Genomic DNA, 18,077 nt, shown 5'->3' on the forward strand with positions numbered 1-18,077 from the left:
CTGTCAATGAAGCGCCGGAAGTGCCAACCTCAGGGGATCACTGGGAAGATTAATTTTTGTGAAGCCTTAGGACATAACCTGGCACCATCTCAGTCTCCTGCCAGCTGCTTTCCCCCACCGGCAGGTGGCATCAGAACCCACATCACCTAGACCTGCTCCACAGGTGGGCTCTGTGCCAGCCCTTCCCAGTCCAGGATCCTGCCTCCCCAAGAAGTGATGTCCGTTTGCCAAGGCTCTGGCCTGGACTCTGCGATCCATGAGGGATTGGTGCAGGGCTTCAAGCAGAGATAAGAGACCCTTTAAAAAGGGATGCAGCCATTGGGACACACTACCCATTTGCCCTGAAATACTGCGAATAGTACCAGGGACCACAGAGGTAGAGCCATCTGGCTTAGAGGATGCGATTTAAAAATTCCTGAACTATTATTTGTTGCAGGTTTGCTATATTCTCCTGGGGGCTGCAGCACAGGCGCTTCTGCCCTGGGAATGGAGCTTCATAGCAGACAAGCTGCTGGCTGGGGTGTGGATATAGGAAGATTAAGGTGGTAGTGGGACCAGAGTTAAATCCCCCTTTGGCCCCATCAGCTGAGATTCCGGTCAAGGTACTCAGTCTTGGTCCACCCTGGAGCCAAGGTTCTGGAGCGACCGCTGGCAGCCCTGGGAGGCTCGTCTCCCGTGGTTACTTGAACAGTGGTAGCCAGTTTGCCCTGCATGTTTATGACCTGAGCCGAAAGTCCCTGGAAAGAGCACCTTCCCCCCTTGGACAGCCCTTGTCAGAGTTTCAAGGCATTTGCACATCCGCCCAGCCAGGATTTTAGAACAGATCCTGCTCTCTTCATTTTATAGCCTGGAACACAGAGAGGTCAAGTCTCCTGAGGCATGGCCAGGTCTAGAAGCCAGGTCTGCTGAGGGCTTGGGAGATTGGAGGGAGGGAGGCTGAGCGTCCCCTCGCCCCGTGTCCCTAGGAAGGCCGCTGGAATGACAGCCCCTGTAACCAGTCCTTGCCGTCCATCTGCAAGAAGGCGGGCCAGCTGAGCCAGGGGGCCGCCGAGGAGGACCACGGCTGCCGGAAGGTGAGGGTGCTTCTGGAGCTGCCCCCGGTGAGGCTAGCCCTCCGGGGTCCCAGGGAAGGGGGGAGAGTGGAGCCCCCTGGCCTCCTCCCCTCCTTGAGACTCTCCTTCCTCCCGCTCTCCAAACTTCTGTTCCAGAAGGAGCAATTCTGGATGAGGTGGGTGGGCAGGACCTGCTAGACCCCGAGCCCCCTCTCCATGGGGAAATCACGTCCCAGAGGCACAGAGAACTAGGGGTGGGCTTGGGTGGGCCCAAGTCTGGCCAGTCATCACCTGTCAGCCCAGCATGCATCTGCTCTATCTGTGGAGGAAGGAGGCTGTGCTGGGCTCTCCCTCCCTGTGTTTCCAGCCCCAGAGGTTTCCAGAAGATGTCCAGGGAGGGAGGGGGTTCGGACCACAGATAGGAATAAGTGAGTGGAAGACTGAGGGTACAAATGAGGGGGTGATAACCCATTGGCCTCCCCAGGCCCTCCCAGGCTCCCCCTCCCTCGTGCCAGCCCAGTAGGGGTGTGAGTGAATTAGATACACATGGGAAGGTTTCCACAGAGGACACTTTGTGGCGCTGTGGCCCCTGACAGCCCCATCTGCTGAGGCCGCGCTCCTCCTGCCAGCCCCTTGCTGCCAATCTGGCTCTTTACTCCGTATTCCTGTGGATTGAGCTACCTTACCACACCCTACCCGCCTGCACCCCAGACTCCCCCGGGGGTGGAGCAGGGAATGCCAATAGGCATGACCTCCAGCGAGGAGGGAGAGATGGCAGACTGGGGCCAGATGGTCAGAGATGGCCCAGGCTCTCTGCCCTGGCTGCAGGTGGAGAGAGTCACTAACCTCCCTGGCACCAGGGCTGCCTGGAATGTGTGTGGGGTGTGGAGAAGCCACAGTTAATACTTAGGAGAGCCAGGGATTTTAGCACAGCTCCACTTCTGCCCTGGCTCCTGCCCTCCTGCCCAGGGGGCTGTCTCTCTCACCCCCAGCCTCCAGCCCGCCCCGAGGATTCCCACTTCAAGGTCCCCTGGAGGTCACGGCTCTGGCAGGCACCTGGCGTCACTGTGGGGAGGGCAGGCGCCGCTGTGCGGTGCAGGTTCACGTCCAGATTCCGCCGTGTACTGTCTGTGACCTTGGTTGGGCAAGTCGTAGTTTCTCATCTGAAAGGCAGGAACAGAGATTCCCTGGATGGCCAAGGGGAGAGGGTGCAGGTTGGGGTGCAGAGCAGCTGCTGGGGTGGTGGCCTCTCTTCTGCAGCTTGGCTGAGGCTCTGCGCCTAGCCCTGGGCACACCCGCCACTCACTCCAGGCCTGAGGCCTGCCCAGCCCCCTCCACATCCCGGCAGTTCGCCCAGCTTCCTGGCTCTGGTTTCCCAACCAGTTGGCAATTTTCCAGTTCGTCTCTTGGCTTGTCTGCTGAGAGAGGAGTCTGTTAGGCCACTCGTCTTGCTGTGCCAGGCCACGGGCTGGGTCAGGGGCCGCCCCAGTCAGCCATCCTGGGGCCGTGCTTCCCCCGGGTCTGGCAGTGCTGGGCAATGGGTGGGGGCATGTGGAGTGACAGCTGCAGCACAGGTAGGCCATCTCCGGTGTCAGACGGTCCCCTCTGTCCTGCGCCCAGCCTGTGGCACACTCAGCCCTGCCACACATGGCATTCCTGTGGGGGAGGGAGGGAGGCAAGTCCTGCCCACAGACACCCCTCTCCTGCCCACTCTCTCGAGCCAGGGTTGGACATGGCACAGCCCATCCTGCTACTGGCTGGGAGAGGACCAGGCCACCTACAGCGAGGCCCGCCGCCTGTGCGCCGACCACGGCTCTCAGCTTGTGACCATCACCAACAGGTGGGGGGCGCAGGGGCAGCCCTCCCACACCCTGGCCTAGCGCCCCCTCCACTGAGCAGGGAGCTTCCTGCCGTTCATGTAGAGGGACCTGAGTGCTTTGAGCTCAGCTGGCCCTCGGGGCTTTTTCTAAAACCAGCGCAAGAATGACTCTTGTTCAAGTGACTCCCGCGCGGGGCGGGGGCTGGTGTAGGTGCCGTCCGGGTGCTCTGGAGATGGGCCAGGGCTGTGTCTGATTTTTCTACTTCTTAGCAAGAAAGGGAGGTGTAGCCCTAGAAAGGGGAGTTGGGGTGTTGTGGGGCAAGCTGCCCTGGGGTTCCCACTTCCCTGAGCAAGCGACTGGTCGGGTGCAGCCCCCAAGCTCCCGGGCAGGGCATCTGGCGCGTGGCCCAGGGAGGGGTGGCAGGCGAGTTCCTGCCTTCACCAGCCTCTGCGCTGCAGGTTCGAACAGGCCTTCGTCAGCAGCCTCATCTACAGCTGGGACGGCGAGCACTTCTGGACCGCCCTGCAGGACCTCAACAGCACCGGCTCCTTCCGCTGGCTCAGTGGGGATGAGGTCATGTACACCCACTGGAACCGTGACCAGCCAGGTGGGCCCCTCTCCTGCCACTCCTTCTTGCCTTGGTGAGGCCGAGAGGCTGCTGTGGCCCTGCCCCGCCATTTGCAGTGGGGTGAAGTGGGTAGGAGCACAGGCCCTGGTGCCAAACTGCCCAGCTCAGCTGCTGACTTGCTGTCTTGTTAGCTGCGTGTCGCTGAGCCTCAGTTTCCTCATCTGTAAATGGGGATTACGGTACTTTCCTCATAGGGCTGATGGGAGGCCCAGGGGGTTAATAGATGTCAAGCTCTCAGAATAGTGAGCACATCCAAGTGCTTGCGTTGTTATTATTTCACATCCGTTATCTTTTTTAACCCTTTTAAGATCGTAATGAGGAAGATGATGAAACAGGCGCAGAGAGCTTAAGCAGCCTGCCTGAGATCTCACAGCAGTCAACACAGACCTAGGCCTGTTTCCGTTCCCTTCCTCCTGCTGGGCCCCTGCCCTGCAGGGTGTGGCCCTGCAGAGATGACCGAGCTGCAGGGACGCGAGGGGGCCTAGGCCCCGAGTCCTCCTCAGCATGCAGGTCTCCTTCTCCCCTTTCAGGGTACAGCCGCGGTGGCTGCGTGGCCCTGGCCACCGGCAGCGCTATGGGGCTGTGGGAGGTGAAGAACTGCACCTCGTTCCGGGCTCGCTACATCTGCCGCCAGAGCCTGGGCACGCCGGTGACGCCCGAACTGCCTGGGCCATACCCCACCCCCAGCCTCACTGGCTCCTGTCCCCAGGGCTGGGCCTCAGACCCCAAGCTCCGGCACTGCTACAAGGTACACAGCTTGTGGGATGAGGGTGAGAAATGAGCCAAGAGGCAGCTCAGCTGGGAAAGGGGTCTCCATGGGGTCCAACCATGATTCAGACACTCCTTCACAGCAGACTGTAGACAGACTGGAGAGTGGTGACACTCTTGCCAGTGGGATCCAAGGCCTGGGCTTAGCCGGTGCTCAGCAAACATTTGATGACCCAAAGAAGCCATAGACATCATTGGTTTCTGAGGGTCCCAAATGTTGGGCCGGACTGGCTGCACTATGGTGACTGGAGTCTGTAGGTTGGGGAGGGGCCTGGTAATCCATATTTTTAAACCCCGTCAGGCTTGGGAGCCACTGAGCTAGTCCAAGGTCTTTTGTTACATGGAGAAATTGAAGTCCTGGGAGACACAATGACTTGCCCAACAGCCAAACCAGTCGTGGCTAACAGGGGAGGGAGCCCAGATCCTCCTGAGGTTAGGGGGGCCGGAGGGGAGTTCTCCAGGAGCTGACTGTGCCAGCTCCCTCCCCTGGGGCTCATTCTGTGGTGAGCAGAATTGCCATAGTTTGCCTGGACCCTTTTCCACTGAGCTCCCCTCCACAGGAGGAGGCAGGTACCCCTTGGGGAAGTGGCCCGTGGGGACAGCTTGGACAGGTGGACTCTGCTCCTGTAGGTGTTCAGCTTGGAGCGGCTACAGGACAAGAAGAACTGGGTCCAGGCCCAGGGGGCCTGCCAGGAGTTGGGCGCCCAACTGCTGAGCCTGGCCAGCTACGAGGAGGAACACTTTGTGGCCAACATGCTCAACAAGATCTTCGGGTACTGAGCCTGGGGCAGTGTGTGGGCAGGGGGTAGGATGAGGGCCGTTTGACCCCAGTGAGGCCTGACTGAGGGCTTGGAATGACCTGTGTATCTGCTCATATGCCAGGACTGTCCTGTCCTCCCTCAAGTAGCCCTCATCTCCCTGGAGTCAGGGCCCCGTGGTGCCCACCAGCATCAGAAAACCTCATAACTTTTACCTGAGTAAAAAGGAAACTTTTACCTAAGTAAATGCCCTCCCCACCCCCCATCCCCAACACTGCAACATCTTTTATAGGCTGATCTGAGCATCTACCTCCCATCTGATAATAACCCACAGTCCTCATTAAGCAGCTTTTCTGAGAGATAAAAGGAGAAAGGCTTTAAATGTGAGGCAAACAAATGTTTGCCCATTGGGCTCTCTCCTGGACCCCATCTTCATCTTGTGGGCACCAACATCCTATGATACACAACACAACACAACCCTTTGCAACAGGACAACTCCAGAAGGATCCAGGCTTCCTGAGATCTTAATGCCAGGCCTGTGTCCTCACAGCACACATCATCATTGCATCATCTGACTAGTGACAGTACAGCTCACATTACTGCTGCTCACCCTGCACCAGGCCCTCTACTAAACATTGTAATCCTCATCGATTCCCTCACCTGCCCTAGGAAGTAGACATCATCATTGATTGCTGTGGGCATATATGGAATTTGGTTACTGGCCTAAGGTCACAGCTGTCTTGGCCTGATGATGGAATCCTAGTTTATCTCATTCCAGAACCACAGGTTTCTGCTCCATTCTCACTGACTTCTTTTTTTTTTTTTTAAAAAAAGATTTATTTATTTATGCATATAAGAGCTGGGGTACAGGCTAGAGGTCTGGGGTGTGAGAGGATTCACCAGAGACAGAGTGGGGGTACAGAACAGGCAGACTGACGAAATACACTTCTGAGGGGAGCAGCGGGCAAGTCAGGAGAGGTCTGCCACACCATGTGGGTATCTCCCCAGCTGGCCGGGATCGAACCCACACTGCAGAGGCTTTGGACTGCTTCTTAGTGCGATGCTTAACCCCTTGCGCCACCAGGGAGGCCCCTCTCACTGACTTCTTAAACTCCCTAAGGTGAAAACCTGCAGGGTTTTGCTGGCAGGCAAACCCTACCCGAAGGGAAGCAAGGGAAAGGGACAGTAAGGGCAGTGACCCGCAGTGTGCTGCTCGGTGATGTATGCCCAGAGTGGCAAGGGGCAGGGGGTGTGTCTCTCCATCCCCCATCTCTTCTGCTCCCACCCCCACCTTGTGCTGAAGTGAATCAGAGCCCGAGATTCAGGAGCAGCACTGGTTCTGGATGGGCCTGAACCGGCGAGACCCTGGAGATGGACAGAGCTGGCGCTGGAGTGACGGTTTGGGGGTGAGGGCATCTGGAAGAGGCGGGGCAGTGGGGCGGGCCAAGCCGGGAGGTGGGCGAGGTTCAGGGGAGGTTGGGGTGCCCCTGGCCTGAGCTGGCAGATAAAAGAAATGGGAGGAGGGCCTCCATCCAGGCTGGGGGTTCCTGCTCAGGCCTGGCCTCTTGTCATCCTTCCTGGGCATGGGGGGCAGCCTCGCCTCTCGCCTCAGAGTCCATTCCTTCCCAACCTCCTCAGTTCTCTTACCACAATTTCGACCGGAGCCGGCACGATGACGACGACATCCGGGGCTGTGCAGTGCTCGACCTGGCCTCCCTACAGTGGGTGGCCATGCAGTGCGAGACGCAGCTGGACTGGATCTGCAAGATCCCTCGAGGTTGGGGGGCGCCCTGGGAGAGGGAAGATGGGGCTAAGGGCGACTGGGCTCAGGATCCGGGGAGCTTCGCTGCAGCATCTCTGTTCCCATTGACCCCATAGGTGTGGATGTGAGGGAGCCTGACGTCAGCCCGCAAGGTGAGACCTGCTCCCTGTGGCAGCCGGGGCGGGGAAAGGACACAGGCTCGGGTGGGGCAGAACGAAGGGGCAGAGGGGACTCTAGTCTGCAGAGTCTCTGTGCATCAGCAGCCCAGGGCACCTGCGTCTCCGAAGGGGCAAGCCCTGGCCCTGGAGACTGGAGGTGCCCGTGGGTGTCCTGTGCATGCGCAGGCCGCTTGCTGCCTTCCCTGGCCCTGCCCTGGTGGTGCCCTCCCCTCGGCGGCCGCGCCCACACCCCTGCGCTGCCCCGCAGGCCGGCGTGAATGGCTGCGTTTCCAGGAGGCTGAGTACAAGTTCTTCGAGCACCATTCCACGTGGGCGCAGGCGCAGCGCATCTGCACGTGGTTCCAGGCCGAGCTGGCCTCCGTGCACAGCCAGGCTGAGCTGGACTTTCTGGGGCACAACCTGCAGAAGGTGGGCGTGTGAGCAAGCGGGGGACAGAGGCCAGGAGGAGGGCAGGCGGGACTTGGGCCCCCGCCAACCTTCAGTTATCTGCCCAGCTTCCCCAGTTCTCCCGGGGCCAGGAGCAGCACTGGTGGATTGGCCTGCACACCTCGGAGAGCGATGGGCGCTTCAGGTAGGAGCCCTGGGGGGTCAGCAGGTGTGGCGGGGGTGCCTGCATGGATGGCCCGTTGTGTCCCCAGACTGGAGCTGGGGAGAGGACACAGCACACAGAGACAGGTAGGCCTGGATTTGATGCTCACTGCCCTGGCCCTACTGGCTCTGTGACCTGAGCAAGGGCCTTACCCTTTCTGGGCCTTGGATTTCTCATGTGAAAATGAGAAAAAATTTTCTCATTTCTCATAGGATTGTTGAAAGGCTTAGAATCAGGGATGTGAAGTCCTTAGCACAGCATCCGGCACATGATTGCGCACCAAATAATGGCAGCACATGTTATGCTGGGGGCCCCTCTGAACATAGGCAGGCACATGGTGGTCCCCGGGGGCCTCTGTGTTCAGTCCCCACCTATCAGCCTGGTGGGGTGCTGACTCCTCCGGGGCCCTTAGACTTCTTTTCTAGCTAGAGAAACCCAGGGAACATCTGGCCTCACCCAGAGCCACCAGGTCTTTGGGTCCCTGACTGTACCCCCAATCTCCGTCTTGCAGCCACCAGACCCCTGGATGTGGGTCCTTCCTGACTGCATGTGGGGGAAGCTGGGCCCAGGGCCAGTGCTGGAGTCACCCCAGGTTGGTTTTCCTTGCAGGTGGACAGATGGTTCCATCATAAACTTTATTTCCTGGGCACCTGGCAAACCTCGACCCATCGGCAAGGACAAGAAGTGTGTGTACATGACGGCCAGCCGAGGTGAGGGCAAAGGGTGGGCAGGAAGGGCCCAGAAAACTGGCGAGAAGGTCGATACGGAGGGCAGGGAAGGCTGGGTAGAGCCATCTGTTGCTTCTCCTCTTCCCACAACTCAAGAAGGGCGTGACCCAGAGAGGGGAGGCCTGTCCCCATGGCCCAGCAGCCACAGAGGATTGAGTTCAGAGCTGGGCACAGGGCCAGCCTGAGTTGCCCTGCCCTGGGGTAACTGCCCTCCCCTCCCTTCTCTGCAGAGGACTGGGGGGACCAGAGGTGCTTGACAGCCTTGCCCTACATCTGCAAGCGCAGCAACAGCACCAGAGAGACACAGCCCCCAGATCTGCCACCCACCGCCCTGGGGGGCTGCCCCTCTGGCTGGAACCAGTTCCTCAACAAGGTAGGAGGTGGGGGGGCTCCCAGTGGGGTCAAAGGAAAGACTGGGAACCTCAGCAGGCCCTGCTCTTTGACAGGATCATAGTCATGGTCTCTTGTCCATGCCCACCAACCTCTCTCCTGCTTGGCTCCGGTGCCAGGGCCGGGCTCTTGGGAAATAACTCAGTGTGGTCGCCCCTTCTGATCCCCCAGGAAAAGGGGTGCTTCACAGAGTTTGGTGAGCTTCCTACATCAGTGGTTGCCAAACATTTTGATCATGATTCCTCCTAGTAAAACAAAATACTGACCATATGAGGTATGTGTGCATGTCAAATATAATAAAATCTGCACAAGGACAAAGCAATATGAAGCGTGAGCTAAAGGTTAAAGCATCAGACAGTATTTCTAAGGTAAACTTTTTTTATCTGTGATATGAAAAAAATTTGTGCTCACTCCAAAATCATCAGCTACACTCATTAATATTTAAGTAACGTTAAAGAGCAAGGTGATTGCATATTCATTTTTTTAAAAAACTCTTCTCCTGACACTTTATGATTCATGATTCACGGGCCTTGTTTGACGTGCAAATTATTTCAGAACATGGATTTAATGGTTGTTGTACATGAAAAGATTGCTCCACCAAGACAAATAGATCGAAATGAAAAAAGTTCATCCATCATTGGCCGTGCTTTTCAAGTCTTTCTCTCCATTTTTCAGTCCTGATTAACTGAATTAATGAAAGGTTTGGGCTTTAAAATTGTGTGGAAAGTGGCAGCATTTAAAACAATCTGCCTCAAAACTAATCAGTCCTGATCGAGAGGGTTGAGAAAAATATCTTGGGCAGATTTTTACAAAACATTTAGAAAAGTCCCTTCCCAGGTGTCCTGAGTGTGCAGGTAGGAGTGTGTGTTTGGGGAAACAAAGTTCGTCAGTGCTCTGTGTAGAGGATGCTATTACCTTCCCGTCCATTTCGGACATGCCAGCTCTGCTGAGACCGTCCTGGTTGTGTCCTCGTGACTGCAAAGAGCTTCTTCCAGGAGAAGATGTCCTCCCTTGCTTGCGCTGTATCATCACTGTGAGCCTCAACCCACGCAGGATTTTTTAAGACCGCCTCGCCTGGTGGTGAGGATTAGCTTAGTTAACACCGAGAATATCATCTGTAAGTCTTTGTCAGACACTGGAGTTCTTTCTCTCAGAATATTCAGGTGGCTGTTACACCTTTTATACCTTGATGAAAAAGTAAGTTCTTTGGGGGTTTTCCCCTCTGTTTTCTGGGCTTGGAGTCGAGCGGCATCTCTCCAGAAGCTTTCCTCCAGCACAGCCTCTGGCAAGGCTAAGCTGTCTCAACTCCCTGGCATTTGAATTGTTTACCTTTATATCTAGAAGTTTGGCCAAACACCCAGATCCTCATGTGGCGTGGGCCCAGGCCGACTGGGAGGGTTGGTGGTGTGAGACCGAGTGTTCTTTCGAGGCCTGCGGGGGTTCTGTGTGCCAGATAGGTCTGTCACAGGGTCTAGTGCACCTTCCTTATCAAGGAGCAGAAAAGGGTCGTGGAAGTGTTGAAGGCACAAGCATGGTCAGAAAGCTAAATGAAAGATGAGCTTTGTGAGTAATTAAAAAAAAAAGTCAGTGTTTCACTGAAAAATCCAGAAAGAAAGAAAACTCACCTCTCTCGCCAGAGATAACCACTATCAATATTCATTACTCCCCTTCCTGCCTTCTTCCATGTAGTTGACATCATACTAAATAGTACAACTTTGTATCTGGGGTTTCTTTCTCAGCATTATATTTTGAACATTTTCTCATGTTCTTACATTTTTCTAGAAATTTCTGGTCTGGCTTCTTCCACCCAATATGAAACCATATATTTTACATGCATAATGGGTCCCAGCACCTGACAAGCCGCTTGGTACACCTGCTGTGGCAGGCAGCCCAGCTGGGCCCAGTGGGACATTCCCCTTCACTGTGACTGAGCTGAAGGGGCTGCCCGTGATGTGACTTTGCTGTTTCTAAGTTGATGACTAACCTTACTAGTTTTTAAAGTGAGGCCTCTGAGTGGCTCTTGAACTACTTCTGTGAAATAAAACACATGAGTTTTGTGACAGATTCCAGAAAACGCTTGCATTATTTCTGGGCTTCCGGTTTTCTACCGAGAATCTGACATCTGCCCTGGATCTAATCACTCATCGTAAGGGCCCTCGCTTGTGAAGCACCTACTTGCATCATGCGTTGCTCTCTTTGGCCTTTAAAGGGATCCCAAAAGACAGGTTTTTAAAATTCTACTTTGCAAAAGAATGAGTTGAGGCCAGAAAGATGAAGTCAGGGCTGGCCTCTGACCCTCACCCGTCCCCTCCCTGCCTGTCTTTGTGACCCTAAAGCTTCCTTCTGTTCTTCCTCCCTCATCACTGTGCCTTGCAGCAAAAGATTGCTGGAAATCATTCCCAAAGAAAGGCCTCACTTGATAAAAAATTGCCCACGTAGGGTTCTCTCAACCCCTTGGAAGTAGTGAAGTAGAGAGACAAACTAGAGTGTTAGAAGCTGCTGCTTAACAAAGAACAAAGAGCCTTCACAGATAAACAGAAATGAACATGCACCTTTGAAGGCAAGATGAGAGATTTCAGACAACACTCAGGAAGCCGATGAGCAGAAAGTGAGACAGACCTTGTCCCGGTCCCCTCCCCCTCCCTGGGTCCCCCCAGAGCTTCATCCAGGTGCTATTGTTATGGGTAGAAGAGCCTTTGGTGGCCCAAAGAAGCCCTCCCCACAGGAAGCTCTTCCCCCAGGATTCCCAGCGTGAACCTGCTGTGCCACCACCTGGCTGCCTGGGACCCTGGGTCCTGGTTCTGATATTTTTTCACTCCCAGCGCTCAAGTCTCCCCGACCCGTTGCAGAGCGGTTTGTGGGTTTGTGGGTCAGGAAGGTGGAACTGGACATCATGTCTCCCCTCCCCTCCAGTGTTTCCGAATCCAGGGCCAGGACCCCCAGGACCGGGTGAAGTGGTCAGAGGCACAGTTCTCCTGTGAACAGCAAGAGGCCCAGCTGGTCACCATTGCAAACCCCTTAGAACAAGGTAGGGCCAGCCTTGAGGATGCCCCAATGTCCTCTGACAGTCCCCCCAAATGGCTGGAGCAGGGCCACCTGGGGGCTCCCGCTCATAACTCTCTCTTTGGGGGGACTGTAGCATTCATCACAGCCAGCCTGCCCAGTGTGACCTTTGACCTTTGGATTGGCCTCCATGCCTCGCAGAAGGACTTCCAGTGGGTGGAGCAGGAGCCTTTGCTGTACACTAACTGGGCCCCTGGGGAGCCCTCCGGCCCCAGCCCTGCTCCCAGCGGCAACATACCGGTGAGGATGCACCCCGCCCCCCCACCCCAGCAGCTCCCCTCACCGAGGCTGTGGAACTTGCCTTCATTCCCTGGGTGCCCCCCTTCCAGCCCCTTTATTCATAGCGCAGCCTTCTGGGGGCAGTGGCCCAAGGGGGGCAGCTGCTGGGGCTCCCCTGAGCAGCTCCTCCCCCCCAGACCAGCTGTGCGGTGGTCCTGCACAGCCCCTCAGCCCACTTCACTGGCCGCTGGGACGACCGGAGCTGCACGGAGGAGAGGCACGGCTTCATCTGCCAGAGGGGCACAGGTGTGTGGCGCAGGGAGCGGGAGGCCGGGCACTGGGCTCAGGGCATTGAGCCCTGCCAGGGAAAATGAAACATGGTCCCTGATGTCAGGGATCCAGGGTCACCCCTGGAGTTGAGTATCTGCTTGGAAAGCAAATGGGCCAATCAGAAGAAGAGGCAGCGAGTATCCAGGGGTCTCAGAGGCAGGTTTGGGGTGCGGCAGGCTGAGCAGGGAGGCCCTGGGTATGTGTTGTGTCAGGAACCTGAGGTTTTGTGTCTGACGCACCTTCACTCCACACATGGGTTCCTCTCTGCTCCTGGTCCCTCCAGTCGCAGCAGGTTAACACTCAAGCTTGCTTGCCTACTTCTTAGCAACAATGTCTTATTAACACTAACAGTAGCAAACCTCACTGCCAGTCTGAGTCCATCTGTCCCAAGCACCGTGCCCAGCGCAGATCTGGGCTTTGCCTGGCGTCTGTAGCTCCCCTGGCCTTATGCCTGGGAACGGGGTGTGGAGGCTGAGCCCCGCCTGAGCCCTGCCCCCTTCCCTGTAGACCTGTCCCTGAGCCCATCCCCAGCAGCGTCGACCCCCGTCCAGGGCGCTGAGCTCTCCTACCTCAACGGCACCTTCCGGCTGCTGCAGAAGCCGCTGCGCTGGCACGACGCCCTCCTGCTGTGCGAGAGCCGCAACGCCAGCTTGGCCCACGTGCCCGACCCCTACACCCAGGCCTTCCTCACTCAGGCCGCCCGAGGGCTGCGCACACCACTCTGGATTGGGCTGGCCAGCGAGGAGGTGGGCCCCTCACCCTCGTCCTGGCCCTGGGGCTGGGCCACTCCCCTGATTTCCCTCCCAGCCCCTGCCTTACCTGTCCCCTTCTCCCCACCCTCTCGGCTCCCGCCTGCCCAGGGCTCCCGCCGGTACTCCTGGGTCTCGGAGGAGCCTCTGAGCTACGTGAGCTGGCAGGATGGGGAGCCCCAGCAGCCGGGGGGCTGCGCCTACATGGATGTGGACGGGGCCTGGCGCACCACCAGCTGCGACACCAAGTTGCAGGGGGCTGTGTGTGGCGTCAACAGTGGTACGTACCCACTGCCGGGGCAGGGAAGGGCTGCAGTGGGGAAGGTGGAGGCAGTCTCAGGGAGGGCCCAGGCCACTTCCTCTATCCTGCACCCCACAGGGCCCCCTCCTCCCCGGAGAGTAAGTTTCCACGGCAGCTGTCCCCAGGGCCTGGCCGACTCTGCCTGGATTCCCTTCCGGGAGCACTGTTACTCCTTCCACATGGAGCTGCTGCTGGGCCACAAGGAGGCGCTGCAGCGCTGCCAGAGAGGTGGGCACGGCAGGGGCGGGCACACACTGGGCATTTCTTGTGGTACCCCTTGTCATGGGCACTCACAGAGCCCATGAATGCAGTCCCCATGCTCCACGATACCCCTGGGTAGGACTCACAGAAAGGCTCCTGGTGCATTACAGAGACCGAGTGCAACCTCACAAGTCTACCCTTGCACACACAAGTGCATGCAGACTCCGTGCTGTCCTCTCCTGAAGCTGGGGGCTCTGCGGCCCCGGGGAGACTTTTGTCCTAACATGGGCCTCCCTTGTGTGCAGCGGGCGGGGCAGTCCTGTCCATTCTGGATGAGATGGAGAACGTGTTCGTCTGGGAACACCTGCAAAGCTTTGACGGCCAGAGTCGGGGTGCCTGGCTGGGCATGAACTTCAATCCCAAAGGTGGGTGCCGAGGGTGTGTGGTGGGGAGGGTCAGGCCTCAGGCTGCAGGGCCTGGCAGGGGTGAGGACTTGGGGGAGGGGGAGTTGGTCTAGAAGGGGCCTACTCTCCCCACCTGCCTCTGCTCCACCTTGTCTCCCCTCCCTGGGCCCCCTCAGTGCCGTCTTTCCCCTAGGAGGCACCCTGGTCTGGCAGGACAACACGGCTGTGAACTACTCCAACTGGGGGCCCCCCGGCCTGGGCCCCAGCATGCTGAGCCACAACAGCTGCTACTGGATCCAGAGCAGCAGCGGGCTGTGGCGCCCAGGCGCCTGCACCAACGTCACCATGGGCGTGGTCTGCAAGCTCCCTCGAGGTGCGCACCCCGGCCCTGACCAGCGGGGAGGGAGAGGAGGCTTCAAAATTAGAGTCAGAAAGGGAGAAACACGAAACACGACCCCATTATCAGAGGAATAATTGGTTCTCCAAAGTCAAACAGTGTGGCGGCTGCAGGGAGAGGCCTGATACACAGACACATCGGAGGCCACACCTGCCGCCAGCGCACCTGCGGCCAGCGCACCTGCGGCCAGCACACCTGCACTGCTGCATTATGGCCTCGTCTGCTCGCACTCTCCTCACTCATGCTCACGTTAACCGGGGTGCCCCGGCAGACACGCCTGCCTACTTCCTCTGCCCCCCAAGCAACTGGCTCTGGTTCTGCAGGCCACGCTGTAAATGAGGGGCATGAATTAACAGGCCAGGACCCTCCCCGGGGTAAATGTCTGTAGGGAGAACTGACCAATTAGACGGGCTTCCAAATTAGCGAACCCCTGTCCTTTTGGTGTGGTTAAGGGCAGACGGGGTTCAAGCCCCGGCCACACCACGTACAGCCCTGTGGCTGTGGGCACGTTAGTTGAGCGCTGTGGCCTCTGTTTCTACATATGCACATTGGGCCCGGTAACAGTCCCCACCGGCTGAGGCGCGTTGAGAAGGTGGCTGCTTGTGTGTCTGCTTATTCCCTTTACAATGGCTGCTGCTGCTACTAACCGGGCTCGCTCTTCTCCACAGCCACGGAGAGCAGCTACTCCCCATCATGTGAGTGGACGTGGACGGTGGGACTGGGGCCAGCCCTGCCCCTCCTTCCCTTCATCCTGGTGGCACGGGGCGGGCGGGGGCGGCGGCGGGGCTCCTCCACGGTGTCTGTCCGTCCCGCCACAGCAGCGCTCCCTGGGAACCCGGCGGCCCTGGTGGTGGTGCTGATGGCCGTGCTGCTGCTCCTGGCCCTGCTGACCGCCGCCCTGATCCTCTACCGGCGGCGACAGAGCGCCGAGCGCGGGGCCTTCGAGGGTGCCCGCTACAGCCGCGGCTCCTCCGACCCCGGCGAGGCCACCGAGAAGAACATCCTGGTGTCGGACATGGAAATGAATGAGCAGCAGGAGTAGAGCCAAGCGCGTGGGCAGGGCGGGGGGCAGGAGGAACTGGGTCAGCTGGACCCCCTGCTAGCTACCCGTCTAGCTGGCCTGTGGAGGGGTGCCCTGGGGAATCGCTGTTGGGAGCTGGGCCTGCGCAGGCCCCGAGCAGGTGGGGTCCCTCCTTCCCGCGAGGGCCGGGCTGAGACCGGGCTGAGCACAGTGCGGAGTTTCCCATTTGGGGGGGCCTGAGGTCTTGTCACCTGGGCCTTGTCACCGTGCCCCACGGTAACCAGAGGCAGGACAGGAGCCTCGTTCTCCCCAGAATCCTCTGCCCAGGCCTGCTGGCCCTGGCCCCGGGACCCCCTTCTCACTGCAGAGCCTGAGGGGCCTCTGCTGAGCCCTCGGCCACCTCTGTCGCTTCTCTCCTCCCCACCTGCAGCCTCAGCTCTGAGTCTCCCGCCTCACCCTCTGACCCCCTTTCACCTAGCCCTTCTGAGCCAGGGCCCTGGGGTTCGGGGAGCCTTCTTTCTCTTGGTGGGGGTCAACGGAGGGGCCAAGCACCCATCACTCCCATGCCTAGGGGGTGGCGATGGGGAGGCCATGGCGGGAGGAGCCGAGGTGGGGCCCGAGAACCAGGACACCCCTGTAGTGTCAGCTGAGCTGGAGACAGGGCTGGGGAGAGACACCCCAACCTCCTGGGGATGACCAGGCTGGGCTGCGGTGTCATCTCCTGCCGCTTGGGGAGCCGACACCCTGTCCTTAAAGAGTCCCCTGTGGGGACCAAAGTAAGTTCCCTCAAGTTTCCAGCTCCTCGCTCTGGTTTGGAGAGAGGCCGGGGTTGCCAGTCCTGGGGGGTCTCAGAGAAGTGGGAACCCGGGTCCCGCCCTCTAGTGGGGCCCAGAGGAACAGCACGCACCTCTGGCGCGGCCCGCGCTGGGGAGCTGACCCAGTGCCTTTCCCCGATGCCAGCGTCCCAGCCCCCGGGAAGGTCCGGCCAGCCCTGGCGCCACCGCGTGGGACAATGTGAACACAGACTCAAAGACATGGGCCTTTTTTTGTAGTTCTCAATTTTTTTAATGTGCCATTATTGTTGAAAAAAGCAAAAAAGAAAAGCAAACAAATAAAACACCTTTAAGAGGCTTGAGAGAGAAGAGCCTTGAATTCCTCGCTCCCTGCTTTGCCACGGAGGCGAGCGTGTCCTTGCCGGGGCTCTGCACCCCACAGTCGGCTTCCGTCTCTGGCCCCAGCGGACCCTCTCACTGGTTCCTGCGGAGACTCCCCCTTCCTGGCCTGCTCGCCCTTTTCTGCCTCCGGTGGGCGCTCAGCCCCCAGCCAGCGTGGCTCGCCTGTAACGGCGTGTCCGCTGGAGACCAGGCCCCACCGCCCGTGGGCTGCGTTAAGGGTCGTTGAGAGTTACATAAGACTCCTCTGTGCGAGGTAGTGAGCAGGGCCCCGGGAGCTCACGCGGCGAGTGCCCCACAAACCCAGCTCTTCTGTTCTGGGCTGCGACTCCCAGGAGGGCGAGGTGCCGGGCCGGCCCGTCACCGTCCATCCCGGGCAGCCTCCATCCCTGCCGCTGCGCTGGAGAAACCGCTTGTCCGGGGGGAGCTCGGGCTCTGCAAGGGCGGCCTTGATTGCCGCCTCTCCCTGACCCGCCGGCCTCCACCTGCTCCTTGTCAGGATATGTGAGCTGGAAACAAAGCGCAGAGAAGGCCCTGCCCACACGGGACTAGCGACTGCCGGGTGGCCCAGGGGCTGTGAGGAGGCCCAAAGCAGGAGGCGTGAGGCGGTGGTGGAGGATCTCGCCAGAGGGCGCTCGGCGGGAGCCTGAAGCAGGTGGGAGAGCAAGGAAGACATGGCCAGGCCGGGTCCCAGGCGCGGGGCATGGGAGGCCCAGGCTGTGCTGGCCCTGCCGTGGGGTCCTGGTGCTCCGGAGGACCAGCCGGGAGGCCTGTCTGGCTGGAGGCAGAGGAAGGGGATGGTGGAGCCGCCAGGTCAGGGAGGTGACGGCCCAGCGCCTTGGCCACAGCAGCGGGTGAGCTGTGGGTTTCGGGGGGGGGGGGGGGCGTCGTCGTCGGGGCTACCGTACCCGCCAGGTCAGCGGTTTGGGTGGGGACTACAGCCGGGGTCGGGTCCTGGGCGCCGCACATGTGTCTGGTTTGCTTTGTCCGTGGTTTTTAAGGCAAGTTTCTACTTTTCTGAACAGGTGATTCCATCACGTGGCTCAAAGCCCGGCCACTATACAAGGCCTCCCTTGCGAAGCCTCGCTCACCCTGCCCCCAGCGCTGCAGGGGGGCACCTGCCTCAGGTCCCACCGTTGCTGCAGCGCCCGCAAGGCACAGGGCAGCTTGTCTGTGATCCGGGCAGACGGGTCAAGGAGGGTCTTGGAGCCCTCGGTGGCTTTTTCAGGCTTTTATTGAGCTTTTTACATCATTTGTAGTGCGGCAACCAGGTAGACAGCAGGCCTCCTGGCCCCTGGCAAGTCTTCACTCTTTCTGGGCTCTCGAGCGTTCTCTCGTCGTCTGTTTCTCTGCTGCCGCTTCCGCTGCTCCATCTTTGTGCTGCTCTCCTGGCGCGTCCCCTGACACCATCCCTCTAAGCCCAACCTCACAGCCCCGGTGCACCACCTGTGCAGGCCCACCCTTTTCTTCAGGCGCCCGCCGGCAGGCCTGCGTGTAGGACCGCAGGGATCTGTCATTAATGCTAATGGCAGGAGGGCGGGAAAGC

The 18,077-nt window shown here is 58.9% G+C and overlaps 1 protein-coding gene across 2 annotated transcripts in view; it reads left to right on the forward strand.

Annotated features, from left to right (window-relative positions):
• MRC2 (mannose receptor C type 2) overlaps positions 1–16,649 on the forward strand; it is a 51,970-nt gene extending 35,321 nt beyond the window's left edge. Inside the window, exons 9-30 of one of the 2 annotated variants that reach the window (XM_054688828.1) lie at positions 966–1,073; positions 2,777–2,892; positions 3,331–3,479; positions 4,031–4,248; positions 4,899–5,041; positions 6,330–6,432; positions 6,665–6,803; positions 6,905–6,940; positions 7,215–7,375; positions 7,462–7,538; positions 8,166–8,266; positions 8,515–8,657; positions 11,588–11,702; positions 11,814–11,977; positions 12,154–12,262; positions 12,794–13,032; positions 13,147–13,315; positions 13,415–13,564; positions 13,843–13,962; positions 14,135–14,314; positions 15,007–15,033; positions 15,157–16,649. In XM_054688828.1, coding sequence (XP_054544803.1) covers positions 966–1,073; positions 2,777–2,892; positions 3,331–3,479; positions 4,031–4,248; positions 4,899–5,041; positions 6,330–6,432; positions 6,665–6,803; positions 6,905–6,940; positions 7,215–7,375; positions 7,462–7,538; positions 8,166–8,266; positions 8,515–8,657; positions 11,588–11,702; positions 11,814–11,977; positions 12,154–12,262; positions 12,794–13,032; positions 13,147–13,315; positions 13,415–13,564; positions 13,843–13,962; positions 14,135–14,314; positions 15,007–15,033; positions 15,157–15,380 — 2,991 coding nt within the window. In that variant the 3' untranslated portion in view covers positions 15,381–16,649. The remainder of the gene's footprint in view (positions 1–965; positions 1,074–2,776; positions 2,893–3,330; positions 3,480–4,030; positions 4,249–4,898; positions 5,042–6,329; positions 6,433–6,664; positions 6,804–6,904; positions 6,941–7,214; positions 7,376–7,461; positions 7,539–8,165; positions 8,267–8,514; positions 8,658–11,587; positions 11,703–11,813; positions 11,978–12,153; positions 12,263–12,793; positions 13,033–13,146; positions 13,316–13,414; positions 13,565–13,842; positions 13,963–14,134; positions 14,315–15,006; positions 15,034–15,156) is intronic. The other variant, XM_054688829.1, reaches the window with a different exon arrangement.
• The last annotated feature ends 1,428 nt before the right edge of the window (positions 16,650–18,077 follow it).

Source organism: Talpa occidentalis, unplaced genomic scaffold, assembly GCF_014898055.3.
Source record: "Talpa occidentalis isolate TD23 unplaced genomic scaffold, MPIMG_talOcc4v2.1 talOcc4.7, whole genome shotgun sequence".
Lineage (NCBI taxonomy): Eukaryota > Metazoa > Chordata > Mammalia > Eulipotyphla > Talpidae > Talpa > Talpa occidentalis.